General features: G+C 45.0%; 1 protein-coding gene across 1 annotated transcript in view; it reads right to left on the bottom strand.

The window, feature by feature from the left end:
- Positions 1 to 2080: 2080 nt before the first annotated feature.
- Positions 2081 to 17043, bottom strand: part of COLEC10 (collectin subfamily member 10) — a 59958-nt gene continuing 44995 nt past the window's right edge. Inside the window, exons 5-8 of the mRNA XM_069957166.1 lie at positions 10958 to 11011; positions 10626 to 10721; positions 4932 to 6422; positions 2081 to 2827 (exon numbers count right to left, since the gene is read on the bottom strand). Of these exons, the coding sequence (XP_069813267.1) occupies positions 6031 to 6422; positions 10626 to 10721; positions 10958 to 11011 (542 nt within the window). The 3' untranslated portion in view covers positions 2081 to 2827; positions 4932 to 6030. The remainder of the gene's footprint in view (positions 2828 to 4931; positions 6423 to 10625; positions 10722 to 10957; positions 11012 to 17043) is intronic.

The raw sequence follows: 17043 nt of genomic DNA on the forward strand, positions 1-17043 counted from the left end.
AGATGGGCACACTACACAAGGGGGCAGACAGGGGCACACGGGGCATACTACATGAGGTGGCAGACAGGGGGACACTGCATGAGGGGCAGATGGGGCACACTACATGGAGGGGCAGACAGGGCACACTACATGAGGTGGCAGACAGGGGCACACTACATAAGGTGGCAGACAGGGCACACTACATGAGGGGCAGATGGGGCACACTAGACGAGGTGGCAGATGGGCACACTACATAAGGGGCAGATGGGGCACACTAGACGAGGTGGCAGACAGGGGCACACTACATAAGGGGCAGATGGGGCACACTAGACGAGGTGGCAGATGGGCACACTACATAAGGGGCAGATGGGGCACACTAGACTAGGTGGCAGACAGGGGCACACTAGACGAGTTGGCAGACAGGGGCACACTACATGAGGTGGCAGACAGGGGCACACTAGACGAGGTGGCAGACAGGGGCACACTACATGAGGTGGCAGACAGGGGCACACTACATGAGGTGGCAGACAGGGGCACACTACATGGGGGCAGACAGGGGCACACTACATGAGGTGGCAGACAGGGGCACACTACATGAGGGGCAGACAGGGGCACACTACATAAGGGGCAGATGGGGCAAACTAGACGAGGTGGCAGACAGGGGCACACTACATAAGGGGCAGATGGGGCACACTAGACACGGTGGCAGACAGGGGCACACTGGACGAGGTGGCAGACAGGGGCACACTAGATGAGGTGGCAGACAGGGGCACACTAGATGAGGTGGCAGACAGGGGCACACTAGACGAGGTGGCAGACAGGGGCACACTAGACGAGGTGGCAGATGGGCACATTAGACAAGGTGGCAGACAGGGGCACACTAGACGAGGTGGCAGACAGGGGCACACTAGACGAGGTGGCAGACGGGCACACTAGACGAGGTGGCAGACAGGGGCACACTACATGAGGTGGCAGACAGGGGCACACTAGACAAAGTGGCAGACAGGGGCACACTAGATGAGGTGGCAGACAGGGGCACACTAGATGAGGTGGCAGACAGGGGCACACTAGACGAGGTGGCAGACAGGGGCACACTAGACGAGGTGGCAGATGGGCACATTAGACAAGGTGGCAGACAGGGGCACACTAGACGAGGTGGCAGACAGGGGCACACTAGACGAGGTGGCAGATGGGCACATTAGACAAGGTGGCAGACAGGGGCACACTAGACGAGGTGGCAGACGGGCACACTAGACGAGGTGGCAGACAGGGGCACACTACATGAGGTGGCAGACAGGGGCACACTAGACAAAGTGGCAGACAGGGGCACACTAGATGAGGTGGCAGACAGGGGCACACTACATGAGGGTTGACGGGGCACAATATACATAGAGAAGCAGACAGTGGCACACTACATGAGGGGCAGATGGACACACTACATGAGTGGGCAGACAGTGGCACAGTGTACATGAGGGGCAGATAGGGGCATACTACATGAGGGGCATATGAGGGCTCTATGTACATGAGAGGGCAGACAGGGCACACTACATGAGGGGACATACAGGAGTACAGTGTGAGGATACAGGATCACAAGTGCGGCATTGTGACAATGGTAGGAGACAGTAAAGATCTAAAGACATCTGGGCAGCGAGCTCTGCCTGGATTGTAATGGAGCCGCGTCACAGAGGGGAGGTGTTTCGTAAGGCTGGGTTCACACTATGTTTTTGCAACTGTGTGTATCCGTTTTGATCCGTTTTTCCATTGATTTTTATTATTAAAAAAAAACGGATCAAAACAGATCCCTTTTTTTTAGCGTACACAAAAACATGGTAAACCTCATTTTTGTGTCAGTTAAAAAAAATGGATCCGCTTTAATCCGTTTTTTTTTTTTAAATAAAAGTCAATGGAAAAACGGATCAAAACGGATGCACACAATTGCATCCGTTTTTTTCGGAGGCGGCTTTACACAATATCACATGATAATTTTCATGATTTCTTTAGAGGTGACTATTTTTTTTTTGTCCGGTGAGCTCACGTCAGTGTTTTCTGTTTTTGCTTTATGACAAGTAAAAAGACAGTATGTATAAGAAAACTATGATACTGAGACGCAACTTAATATTTTACTTAGAAATTTTCCCAGCCACATGACAACTGTAGACGTAACAGTACCATCCAGATTCTTCCCCCATAACTGTGCGTATTGGTACCCAAGATGCCCATGTTACAGTACCTACAGTATGGTGTGTGATCTGCCTCCAGATACTGTACCGTACAGAAATAATGGAGACACAACTATAGGTACCCCACAAATAACAGTTCCCCTGATAGTAATAGTGTCTCAAATAGTGATGTACCCACCTTTGTGCTCCACACTATTAGTGGCATCCATACCCAAGAGTCCAGGTGGACAGGGACAGATTCACAACGGGGATATATACCTAAGTACTCATTGTATATAGGTATGCCTATATGAGCACCATGTAATACTGTCTATGCTAATGCAGGAACTGGTCCATCCTGGTGATAAATCCTAAGTGGACTGGATGCGGAAGATTGTCATAAAGTGATGAACACTGAACGCTGCTATAATACAGCAATAAATGCACAAAATTATATTATAAATGGTATATTATAGCAGGAAATGTCACGTCAGGGCAGTGATAATGACTATAATACATCTATACTTCAGTCTCATTCGCTCCATAGACTATACACTATATACTGCCAGGAGACGTATTCTCAGCTACAGCCATTTCTTCCTCACACAGACCCTTCATACAGTATGTGCATTACAAGGTCTTTTATACTTTATACTGATTCTTCAGTTGTGTCTGTTGTCATACAGCGCCTCCTAGTAGGGCTGGGCGATATGGCCAAAAAATAAAATCTCGATTTTTAAAAAATTTTGGACGATTCTCGATTTAAATCTCGATTTTTTTGTTTTTGCTAAATAAATAGGACATTTTTCTCCCTGCAGCATCAGATACGATTTTATTGACGTTTGAGACAACTATATTGTTTCCCAGTGTAACAGTGCTCCTCCTGTGCCCCCATGTAGTAGACAAACACATTGTGTGCCCCATATAAGTAGTTTTCCCAAATATGTGCCCTATGTACTCTGTGCCCCCATATAGTATAGGCGATCTTCTTTGTGCCTCCATCTAGGTAGAGAGTAGTAGTGAGGGTATAGTGGATAAGGGGTGTAATAGTACAGGTAAAGATGAGGAGTGTGGTAGTAGTACGGGTATAGATGATGGGTGTAGTAGTACTACTGAGGGGGTATGGGGTGGACTGGGGGTCACTGAGTGGGTATGGGGCAGGCTGGGGGTCACTGAGGGGTATGAGGCAGGCTGGGGGTCACTGAGGGGTGTGAAGCAGGCTAAGGGTCACTGAGGGGTATGGGGCAGGCTGGGGGTCACTGAGGGGTATGAGGCAGGCTGGGGGTCACTGAGGGGTATGGGGCAGGCTGGGGGTCACGAGGCAGGCTGGGGGTCACTGAGGGGTATGAAGCAGGCTAAGGGACACTGAGGGGTATGGGGCAGGCTGGGGGTCACTGAGGGGTATGAGGCAGGCTGGGGGTCACTGAGGGGTATGAGGCAGGCTGGGGGTCACTGAGGGGTATGAGGCAGGCTGGGGGTCACTGAGGGGTATGAAGCAGGCTAAGGGTCACTGAGGGGTATGGGGCAGGCTGGGGGTCACTGAGGGGTATGAGGCAGGCTGGGGGTCACTGAGGGGTATGAGGCAGGCTGGGGGTCACTGAGGGGTATGGGGCAGGCTGGGGGTCACTGAGGGGTATGGGGCAGGCTAAGGGTCACTGATGGGTATGGGGCAGGCTGGGGGTCACTGAGGGGTATGAGGCAGGCTGGGGGTCACTGAGGGGTATGGGGCAGGCTGGGGGTCACTGAGGGGTATGGGGCAGCTGAGGGGACACTGAGGGGTATGGGGCCGGCTGGGGGTCACTGAGGGGTATGAGGCAGGCTGGGGGTCACTGAGGGGTATGGGGCAGGCTGGGGGTCACTGAGGGGTATAGGGCAGGCTGGGGGTCACTGAGGGATATGAAGCCGGCTGGGGGTCACTCAGGGGTATGGGGCAGGCTGGGGGTCACTGAGGGGTATGGGGCAGCTGAGGGGACACTGAGGGGTATGGGGCAGCTGAGGGGACACTGAGGGGGTATGGGGCAGCTGAGGGGACACTGAGGGGGTATGGGGCAGCTGAGGGGACACTGAGGGGGTATGGGGCAGCTGAGGGGACACTGAGGGGGTATGGGGCAGCTGAGGGGACACTGAGGGGGTATGGGGCAGCTGAGGGGACACTGAGGGGGTATGGGGCAGCTGAGGGGGACTAGGCAGGCGTGGTAAAGTGTCAGGACTGCGCGGTGAGGTGCAGGGCCGGCAGTCAGGAGAGATGTGGTACCGGCGGCTCCAGCCTCTTCACAGAGCCGCGGCTGACCTCTCCCGCCCCTTACACGTTAGTGCCGCGCTGAGCTGCGTCCCGCTCTCTTACTGTCACACGTGCAGGTCCTGTTCTGTGGAGGAGGCGGCAGGGATCGCAGCAGAAGGAGAGAACGTCGCTGCGGGTCCTGGAGCTGTACAGCGGGCAGCGACGTTCTCTCCTTCTGCTGCGATCCCTGCCGCCTCCTCCACAGAACAGGACCTGCACGTGTGACAGGAAGAGAGCGGGACGCAGCTCAGCGCGGCACTAACGTGTAAGGGGCGGGAGAGGTCAGCCGCGGCTCTGTGAAGAGGCTGGAGCCGCCGATACCACATCTCTCCTGACCGCCGGCCCTGCACCTCACCGCGCCGTCCTGCAACTCTCTCCGGACCCGACACTTTACCGCGCCGCCCGCAATGATTTTTTGTGAAAATCGAATTTACGATTTTCACAAAAAATCAAATCGATTCTAACTGTCTGGGCGATTAATCGAATTAATTCGATTAATCGCCCAGCCCTACCTCCTAGTGGTTATTCCATGGTCTTAGATTTATTACACTAAGTTGATTACAATACAATTGATCTGACTTTTCAATTTCTTATGTAATATGGGACTATTGTGAATGGTGAATCGCACTTTGTTACCTCTGACACAGTGCATGATGTCTAAAACGAAACTTTCTTATTGCATTGGATACACTTTGGGCTATGTTCCCACACAGTATATTGCACTTTGACTGGAACTGTTATGGGGGCACTTTGGGTGTGATTGGTATAGGGGCACTTTGACTGTTACTTTTATGGGGGCACTTCGACTGTCACTGTTATGGGGGCACTTTGGCTGTCATTGTTATGGAGGTAATGTATGAGGCACTGTTATAAAGGCACTTTGGATGACAGTGTTATGGAGGTAATGTATGTGGCATTGTGATGGGGGCACTTTGGCTGGCACTGTTATGGGGGCACTGTGGCTGACACTGTTATGGGGGCACTTTGGCTGGCAATGTTATGGAGGCACTTTGGATGACAGTGTTATGGAGGCACTTTGGCTGGCACTGTTATGGGGGCACTTTGGATGACAGTGTTATGGAGGCACTTTGGATGACAGTGTTATGGAGGCACTTTGGATGACAGTGTTATGGAGGCACTTTGGATGACAGTGTTATTGGGGTAATGTATGTGACATTGTTATAGGGGCACTTTGGCTGGCAGTGTTATGGAGGCACTTTGGCTGGCAGTGTTATGGAGGCACTTTGGATGACAGTGTTATTGGGGTAATGTATGTAACATTGTTATGGGGGCACTTTGGCTGGCAGTGTTATGGAGGCACTTTGGATGACAGTGTTATTGGGGTAATGTATGTGACATTGTTATGGGGGCACTTTGGCTGGCAGTGTTATGGAGGCACTTTGGCTGACAGTGTTATTGGGGTAATGTATGGGACATTGTTATGGAGGCACTTTGGCCGGCAGTGTTATGGGGATTTTGTTATGAGTCCATTTGCTCTGGATGTCTATAGAGCTGGTGTTATATTTTATATTGGTTATATTTTACTCCTGTATATAACCATATAATAGGCATTATATCACATGCAGTGTGGCCATTCCACTATTATACTGATTATTTTACATTTTTTATAAACTCGCACACAAAGTAAATGGTGAGATTACAGTCAACGTCATTCCAGGTGCCGCTGCTCAGCATCTCCACACAGTCCTCCTCCCCGGAGCCGTCATTGGGCTCCCCGGCCTTCCAGCCACTGTAGTTCTGCACCAGGGTGTTATCCACATACATGAACTGCTTCTCTCTCTCAATGTCATTGACTCCAATGAAGACCCGGAGTAGCCCCAGGCTGGAGATGTAACCCGCTATGAGGGAGTTGGTGCTCTGGTCCTTGGGCATTGCCAGCGTGCCACCTCTGACCCGGCACTGCGTCATGGCATCCCTATAACTGTGCTCCTCCTCCACAATGTAATAGAACTTCTCTTCTGTTTCCCGGATACCAGCAATGACTATGGGAGACAGAGGAAATCAGTATTAACGCATCACTTCAGCATATATCACAGCAGTCCTATATAAAACTGCTGAAAATTGGGCTCTTGTCACGGTAGTCTTGATTAGCAATTGACCCACCAGGACTATCGGTACCTCCACCCACAAAAAGGGGAAGATTAACCCAAGGTGTATGGTTAGCGTGTGTAGGTGCTGGTGCTGAGGAAACGATGACTGAGTCCCAGTGATGTGAAAATAAAACAGCTTTACTGTACAGTCTCTTGATAATACAAAATATCTTGGCAGCAAATATATAATCTTTGTACAGACTTTAGTGCTTAAACTCAGTTGAAAACGTAGAGTAGAGGTAGTTGTAGTGGTGCTTAGAGAGTTTAGAGTAGAGTGGTGGAGCATACAGGAGAGGAGTTTGTCAAGGGAGTCCCAACCCAAAGTGGTACTGTGCTCTGCTCGAATTTTGGAGAGATACTTGAGAGTGAGAGAGATACTTATACCCGTGTTTAGACTGACTACCTTCTGCTGCAAAATAGAAGATGCTCTCGGGGCCAGAGAGCATCGCTGCGCCAGCCCGCCCCCTCCCATCCCACCCACTATGCATATTCATTTATGCCTAGTGGGCTCTTTATCCGGCGGCTAAGCAGGGAAGCAGTCCAGTTGGAGACAGGCTGCTTCATGCACATGTGTGAATCCCCCACACAGTGGGCGGGGCGCGGCGATGCTCACCGGCCCCCGAGCAACGCCCTAAATGCTCTTTATGCTAGTAATTTGCATAAAAGCATTTAACAATTTTAGAAACAATGCGGGGGAGGAGAGGGGTGAAAGTAGTGCCAATATACTACTGAGGGACACAGCTACTGCAGTATATCAGCAGGTTCTCTGGGAAGAACCTGCTGATAGCACCGCTTTAACCTAGAGAAGACACTTTTGCGACAGGTGTGAAACACAAAACACCCATGGTGGGACACCACATCTGTAGTGGAATACCCCCAACCCACCCACCCGGCAGGGTAGACTCTCCAGTCTGATGCTGGGAGTGGGGCAACTGTATGAATATGTGTGGCGCTGTAGTGACACAGCAGCACGGAAGCATCATTATCTAACGTTTTTTTCAAGAGACTTTCCTAGTTCGTCTTTAGCGGAGCAAAGTGCAACTTAAGCCAAAGAACCTTGTGTGGCTAGCTACATCAGGTTGTGCAAACCCGGGACTCGTACTACGATATCTGGCACTCGGTGAGCTCTTCTGGCAAGAGGCAGTATAGTCAAAACCATGAGTATGAGGTTCTTCTATCAAAATACACCTATTAAGTCAAGTTTCCCCGAAAGAGTACCGTACTACATAGACAAGGTTCCTTGGTATCCTCCTAGCCTTCTTCACAAGCCAAGCCTAACTTCACGTACAAGTCAAGGTACACAGATCAGTCTAACACTAATATGTATACCGCAAGTACCCGGTCCATCAGGAGAAAGGACTGCCAATAACTGGTTTTGTGTATTTGCCGTAAACTGTTCAACTTGGTATGCCGGGGATGGGGTTATTACTCCTGACCACCGTTACAACTGCCTAGTCGGAACCTCAATGCCTAGCCGACTGCTAACAGCACCTAGCAGCCCCCGGTTACTGCAGATAGATAGATATGAGATAGATAATGCAGTTACATGGTATAATTATATGACTGTGCAGAGTACCATTACCTTACTGATGTCTCCAGATGTTTCCTGTGCTGCGATAGGATTCACATGTGTGATGGTGACAGCTGTATCATTACTACATTAGGAGCCCATTAAAGGTTTGGCTTATAATATAATGTTCCAGAATAGTCTATAATAAGCAGGTGGGAATATACAGGAGTTGCAAGCACTCAAACCATCTACAGTATACACCAGCTGGAGGCAGCCAGATATACAGAATGCACGTAATAACGGGAAATCAGCAATCATCCTCACCTACAGACCCATCCATAGACCACAGAGAGGAGGCGTATGGGCAATGTGTGTACATTAGATCACGTGCGGATTCTCAGGTAGAATGGACTGGGCTGTATATGGGGACATGTGCGCCCACTCCTCTGACCTCCTGGGGTAGAAGAACAGGGACGTGTAGTATCAGCCAATAGCTGCAGAGCAGAAAGGGGTATTGGGAAAGGAGGTTGTCCATCTAAATACCACTGTGGGCAGAGTGATAACTATATATATATATATATATATATATATATATATATATATATAATAGTAAAATAGATGAACAACGGCAACTCACCAATTTAGAGCGGAATACGATGCTTTATTTCAGGAAAAGAGCAGTGTACAAGCAGAAGGTGCGTTCCACAGATTAGAGCGACGGCGTTTTGCGCTTGCGCGCTTCAACTGGCTCACATCACATCTACATTGGTGAGTTGCCGTTGTTCATCTATTTTACTATTATACACATTGGACTTGCACGTTCAGCAGCGAGCACCACCAGAGCGGTCTAGTGGTTTAAATAGAGAAGCTGTGGGGTCAGGAGCACTGGCGACCGTAGTGCCTGCACTTTCTCCTTTTGTTATGGACATATATATATATATATATATATATATACACACAGAAGATAGATAGAGGGATAGCAGAATGTCCTAACAGAAACAGCAGTTTAGTAAATCCACATGGCACATGGTACAATTACGCTGTTTCCTATAGATACATCTGCTAAACTCTTTTTTTTGTTATTATTCCCTTTGTTTTCTCACCATTAGGCCATAAAACCAGTTTTTCCTGTTACAATTGTTTAGAATATTCCAGAAATCTCTACCTAATGGGGTGAAACGTGACTCCTTGGGGAGACCTCCAAGCTCTCTGGGAATAAGGTATGCAAATTAGAAGAAAAGGAGCCAGCTCTCTAGTGCCACCTACTGGAGGTAAATTTATTACTGGGGATTTTCAGCCAAACAAGAATCTCCTCTAAAAGGAAGACACGTTTCAGGTTTCCCTCTTAAAGAAAGACATGTTTCAGGGTTCTCTAGTTTGTAAGCACTGATATGAATTGTTACAATCTCTGTACAATAATCCAAAATAAAAGAAAACGCCCAAAAAATAATAACTAGTCCCAAAATGCACCAAAAGCATCACATACAACAAGAAAAAGATCCCATTACGGATCAAAGAAATGCAGGGACAAACATAGATCAATATATCAAACAGAATTTTTTATTTAGACAATTCATATGAATAAAATACAATATATCACATTATCATGAAAAGAAAAAACACACAAAGGAATAAAACACGACCAAACAGATGGAAAAACATACAGGTGGTGAGGGGAGATATACACATATTTTATAGGATCATATATTGCACATGCTATTCAGGATATATGTAATTGAGGGAATGCAGGCAGCCTCCACTAGATGGCGCACTGAATGTAATTATATACAACACTAGATAATGTATAACCTGGCAGAAGCCCTGGAAAGTACGGGAGATACACAAATAAGTGTCTCCCACACAGGAAATAAACTAATGTCTAAAATTTATAAGTAATGGAGGATGGCTGCATTCAATATAGTCCCACTCACCCACTCACCCACTCACCCACTCACCCTACGCGCGTTTCGCATCCCTTGATAAAGCCACGCGAAACGCGCGTAGGGTGAGTAGGTGAGTGGGACTATATTGAATGCAGCCATCCTCCATTACTTATAAATTTTAGACATTAGTTTATTTCCTGTGTGGGAGACACTTATTTGTGTATCTCCCGTACTTTCCAGGGCTTCTGCCAGGTTATACATTATCTAGTGTTGTATATAATTACATTCAGTGCGCCATCTAGTGGAGGCTGCCTGCATTCCCTCAATTACATATATCCTGAATAGCATGTGCAATATATGATCCTATAAAATATGTGTATATCTCCCCTCACCACCTGTATGTTTTTCCATCTGTTTGGTCGTGTTTTATTCCTTTGTGTGTTTTTTCTTTTCATGATAATGTGATATATTGTATTTTATTCATATGAATTGTCTAAATAAAAAATTCTGTTTGATATATTGATCTATGTTTGTCCCGCATTTCTTTGATCCGTAATGGGATCTTTTTCTTGTTGTATGTGAATCTCTGTACAATGTTACAAGATATGATGGTGCTATATTGGTTAAACAAGGGGAAGTACATCCAGAATATGCCAGGGAGGGGTAATCCAAGGGCCTATGGTGTAATAGCAGTAAACTCACCATTCTTTACAAATTGTAGAGAGGACTTGAGCTGGGAGACCTTGACGTCCAGCTGCCCAACAGCTCGGCGGTATCGTCCACAGTCACAGAAGGTGCCTGGATATAAGAGAGCCCGTATGTCAGATACATGACAATCACCATAATTGTGTGTGTGTGTGGGGGGGTGGGGGGGGGGGGGCAGAAAGTGGGTGTACAAGGTGAGTGGAACAGACAAAAGCAACCTGACAGTGTGTGCACTAAACTCTGCTACATCTGCATACAGTATATATATATATATATATATATATATATATTGGGTAACATATCGGCCATTGGTAATGTAGGTACTGTACCTGGTTTCCCCTTTCCTCCCGGCAGTCCAGGCAAGCCTTTGTATCCTTTGTCACCTGAAATACATGTCCAGAATATATCCACTTAGTAATATGTATATATGGTATATTCAGTTGTTAGTAACCAGTTAGACCACTGTATGGAGTATATGGATCTGCAGTGTATAGAATTGGCCTCCACTCCATTGCCTTTCAGTGAGGTTTCAGAACGTATCCAAGCTCCATTCTCTGCTGTGTTCAGAAGTCCCATAGATAGTGAATGGAGCAGAAGTCAGATGGGGAATAACTTTATATTTGTGAATAGTATAAAAACTGAATTTGTTAAGGGTAGAAACATATCCACAGTTTTCCTATGAGTTAAACTTCCCTACATTCTGCTGTGTTATATGTGAAGAGTAGAGATGATCGAACATCAGGATTTTTCAGGTTTGTTCGTTCCATTCAATGTGAATGAGAAGCCGGTGGTTCGAGTTCGAATCAAAATGAAAAAGAGGAGATGGACTTTGTATTGGCAGTCCTGTGTTAGTGAAGAAAAGAAGGATTTAGGGCCAGTGATTTCTACAATTTGGTGGTAGGAAAAGCAAATCGTATGCTGGGCTGTATATACATAATGGTATGCTGGGCTGTATTTATAATGGTATGTTAGACTGTATGTGTGTGTATATATATATATATATATATATATATATGTATGCTGGGCTGTATGTATATATAATGGTATGCTGGGCTGTATATACATAATGGTATGCTGGGCTGTATTTATAATGGTATGTTAGACTGTATGTGTATATATATATATATATATATATATATATGCTGGGCTGTATATATAATGGTATGCTGGGCTGTATATACATAATGGTATGCTGGGCTGTATTTATAATGGTATGTTAGACTGTATGTGAATATATATATATATATATATATATATCAGGAATCTCCACGGCACTCCAAAGTGATCAAAAAATAGTGATTTATTCCATGATGAAAAACAGCACAGCAAAGTGTCAAAGTAGCGACGTTTCGACGACCTCCGTCGTCTTTTTCAAGCGTGATAACACTACATACATCAGATCCTCTTATACAGGTGAGTAAATCAATCCACAACCGTGATAGGTGCACTAGTGCACGTGACATATGATTAACAAACAAAACATTTGTTACAGGAATTGTATTACTGTGTTTTAAGGTACAATATTTCTTGTACAAGTGCATAGTGAAGTGAAAAAAATAAAAAAATATGCTCGAGCCAGACGGCGAGTCATGAATGAAAGTCCAATGATTATACTCAGTAAGTATTGATTGTAGCGGTTGCGGCTCACACCCAATTAAGTCAGGAACCTCGGCAGCAAAAATGTAGGAGAAAATTCGTGTCCACACCCATCAGGTGCAAAGGCAAAAAGGCATATTGGGAGTAGTAGTATAATGGGAGCAAGGTACTTCAGGTCACTCTATGTGAGATCGCATCACCCCAATACACATAAGTGTATGGTACCGCGATTTCACTAGTTAGAGCAGCCTATTCCCCTGTTCCTAACTACAAAAACGCATGATGTATGAACAGTCACCAACATGTTTAAGGAAACATTGCACGGTACTTAGGATAGACAGGGAGTATGGCCTCACCCCGGGTTTATGACATCTCCGGTACCGCCTCCTCTCTTTGTCCTGTGACCTCTCCAGGTCTTTTTCCCGTGTTTTTTCTTCCATATAAAATCGCAGCCGAAAAACGCTGTTTCTGAATGGTGGTTGTATTATTTGGGAAATTCCAATATTAATTGTTGACATGCATGCCTCGGTTCTAGCTGAAAGTTCCATGGGTAGTGAGTCAGCCCGCCGCAATCCATCATTCATATATAATATTATCTGAAATATAGATTACAAATTAGTGTCAAGAAGATCATGAGTTGTTATACCACTTTACATTATGGGACACCACAGAAAACAAAAAACATAATGAGAAGACATGCTAATAGCAATTCCTATCTATTCATATGTTTTAAGGTCTTATACTCAACATTTAGACCATTTGGGGTAAGTGCATCTGTTTTAAAGATCCACTGGAGCTCTCGTCTCTTTAATTGTAGTTGTCTGTCTCCTCCTCTCGCAGGCATCTCAACCTTATCTACAATCATAAATTTTAGATCGTTCTCCCGATGTCCCGCTTCAGTAAAGTGTTTAGACACCGGGAGATCCATCTTTTTACTCCTAATGCTGTACCTGTGTTGGGTGAATCTAACTCTAAATTCACCCGTTGTTTCTCCCACATAAATCCTGTTGCACGGACACCATAGGATATAGATAACATAATCTGATCTGCAAGAAAGAAAATGATTGATCTTATATTCCTTTTTTGTTTTAGGATGTGTGAAAACAGAGCCCTTCACCATGTATTTGCAACTAACGCATCCCAGGCACGGAAAACAACCTAGTCTGCGTTGTGTAAGGTAACTCTGAGTGTCTTTTTTCTTGTTAGATACATCTGTTTTAACTAGTTTATCCCGAAAATTAGTACCTCTTCTGTACGATAAGAGGGGCGGGGTTTGGAACTCTGGAATCTTAGGAAAACTACGTCTAATTATTGACCAGTGTCTGTTTATAATTTGTCCAATTTTTGGTGACAAATGAGTGTATGTGGACACAAAGGGTATACGTGGTGGTTTCTCATTTTTGTGTGTATTGTTTAGTAACGCATCTCTGTCCATTCCTTTTACATATGATTTACAGTCATCTATGAGCTGTCTAGGATAACCTCTCTCACTAAACTGTCTGCTCATTTGATCTAAAGTTATTTCCAACTCCTGGGGTCCGTCCACAATCCTTCTGGCTCTGATCATTTGACTCTTAGGTAATGATCTAATCATTCTCCCCGGGTGGCAACTCTTATACTGCAAAATGTTGTTACAGTCAGTGGGTTTAGAGAATAATGTAGTCTTCAACCGATTACCGTCAAGAGTCATTTGGACATCCAAAAAATTAATACTGGTCTCATCTTGTGTGCATGTAAACTTAATTGTCTCATCAACCTCATTAAGCATAAGTGTGAAGTCGTCAAGTCCCTTTTTGTCACCTGTCCAGACGACAAAAATGTCGTCTATGTAGCGCCACCAGACCAGCACATGCTGGAACTGGTGGGCCACATAGATTTTGCCATCCTCAAGGGCAGTCATCACAATATTAGCGAACGTGGGGGCTACATTTGCCCCCATCGCTACGCCACGCTTCTGTAAATAAATCCGCCCGTCAAAACAAAAATAGTTGTTGGTCAAATTCAGTTTTAGTAGTCTCATGACAAAGTCTTGTTCTTGAGGTGTCAGTGTTAGTTTGGTGATGGCTTTCTCTACCACGTTTATTCCCATATCTATCCTAATAGATGTATACAGACTTACTACATCAAATGTAGCCAAAATTGCCCCTTTAGGTATATTCAAGTTTTTAATGTGGTTCAAAAATTCTGTGGAATCACGTATGTAGGATTTTGCCCCCACCGCAAGGGGTCTCAGAATTCGATCCAAATAAATTGATATGTGACTCAATATGGAATCCCTCCCGGAGACAATCGGTCTTCCTGGAGGATTCTCCATATTCTTGTGTATTTTGGGCAAAAGATATAACATAGGTGTTTTAGGGTGAGTGACAGTCAAGAATTCATGTGTCTTTTCATCAATGATACCTTGTGTCAGAGCATCATGTAGAATAACTTCTATCGCTGCGGCTATTTTGAACTTAGGGTCACTTGACAGTTCACAATACACATCAGCATCCTGTAGTTGACGATATGCCTCACTAAGATAGCTATCCCTGTCCATGACCACGATGGCACCGCCTTTGTCGGCCGGTTTAATAACCACATCGTGATCATGGGCAAGATCGCTGATAGCCGTCATGTTAGAGCTGGTCATATTTGGAGTCAATACCTCACCAGCAGCTGTGTTATCTTGTAACCTCCTGATATCCTTTTTGATCAGGTCACTGAAGGTCACAATACTCGCTGGAGTATCAGGAGGGACAAAATCACTTTCTGTACGTAAATTAAGTGTTTTAATACTCAAAGTCTTAGATATAGTCGTATGTGAAATTGGTGTGGGATTATTCATAAACCATGTTTTCAAAGATAATCTACGAATAAATTGTGTAATATCCAGATCTAATGAAAACCAGTCCACAGGCTGGCTAGGACAGAAATTGAGTCCTTTGTTTAACGTCTCTATTTGTGTCATAGTAAGTTCATGTTTAGAGATATTTACCACATTTACTTGTCCCGTGGCTTGCTGGTCATCCTGGGTGTAGTTGTCCGACTTCCCTTCCTTGTCTTTTTTCCGAGCTCTGTTTCTCCTCCTGCCTCCTCGTCTTGTTTTCTTACAGGGGTAAAAGTTTTCTCTAAAAAAGCTCCATTCTCTGCTTCTTGTCTTTGTACTTGTGTAGACTTTACAGAATCCTTCTTTTTAGTTTTCTTTATGTTGAATCCATTGTCTTCAGTTGTATTCCATGTATATATCCTACCATCAGTGTAGTCTTGCATGTCTCGAAACCACTTATGTTTCTTTTGTTCCTGTAATTCTTTTTTATGTTTTTCCAGAAACGCAAGTTGTTTGGTGAGGAACCGTTCACATTCTTCACTTGTAAGACAGTCCTTCAAAGTTTGTTCAGTGGTGAGTATTTTCTCTTGAATGGTGTTAAGTTGTTTCTGCATGCTTTTAATCTGTAACAGGATGAGATCCAGGGCATATTTATTAGATAGGAGTTCATATGTTTGGCGTGATTCAGAGTCCTCCAAGGGAATATTGGGCTTGAGACGTGCACGCATCCCCCTCGGTATACGCTGAGTCGTATGGTATTTACCCAGCGCCCCAATATGTAATTGAAGATTAAGTCTTTTCTTAGTCAGAAATTCATAATTTCTTTGCAGATCTAAAGTAGCCGGTGTATCAAGATAGGAGGTGTCTTCCTTTATGTCTCCTATGATCTGTACAGCGTCCCCGAGTGTAAAGATTGGAGCATATGCTGTATTACGGTCAGAGTCCATTGTGTTCTCCAGGTTAAGTTCCATATAGTAATATGCGGTGTGCCTGCTCACCGGTCCCCACGTAGATATAATGAATCTTGGAGCGGCACCACCTTACACGGTGTGATGGGTGCCAGCGGACAGTCGAGACCACGACTTGGCTAGATATATATCAGGAATCTCCACGGCACTCCAAAGTGATCAAAAAATAGTGATTTATTCCATGATGAAAAACAGCACAGCAAAGTGTCAAAGTAGCGACGTTTCGACGACCTCCGTCGTCTTTTTCAAGCGTGATAACACTACATACATCAGATCCTCTTATACAGGTGAGTAAATCAATCCACAACCGTGATAGGTGCACTAGTGCACGTGACATATGATTAACAAACAAAACATTTGTTACAGGAATTGTATTACTGTGTTTTAAGGTACAATATTTCTTGTACAAGTGCATAGTGAAGTGAAAAAAATAAAAAAATATGCTCGAGCCAGACGGCGAGTCATGAATGAAAGTCCAATGATTATACTCAGTAAGTATTGATTGTAGCGGTTGCGGCTCACACCCAATTAAGTCAGGAACCTCGGCAGCAAAAATGTAGGAGAAAATTCGTGTCCACACCCATCAGGTGCAAAGGCAAAGACTGTATGTGTATATATATATATATATATATATATATATATATATATATATATATATATATGCTGGGCTGTATGTCGATATAATGGTATGCTGGGCTGTATATATAATGGTATGCTGGGCTGTATATACATAATGGTATGCTGGGCTGTATTTATAATGGTATGTTAGACTGTGTATACATTGTAGGGATTTTCCCGGGGGATGGTGTGTTTGGACACAGTTCACAGCAGACTTGGCTTTGTAAAATAACAGCTTGGCGTTTATTTGCAGCATAAACAGTCCAGAAAACATAAATACAGCAACACTGTGCTTTTAAGAACAAAACAAAAAGGTCTTGCCCATCTAGGCACTTACTAACAAGCAGGTCACCTGTCTGACACTTCAATCAGCGGTATCACACGGTGTGAATAAGCTTCAGCAGCGGCTGTATTCCCAAGCTCC

The sequence above is a fragment of the Dendropsophus ebraccatus genome, chromosome 2, assembly GCF_027789765.1.
Source record: "Dendropsophus ebraccatus isolate aDenEbr1 chromosome 2, aDenEbr1.pat, whole genome shotgun sequence".
NCBI lineage: Eukaryota > Metazoa > Chordata > Amphibia > Anura > Hylidae > Dendropsophus > Dendropsophus ebraccatus.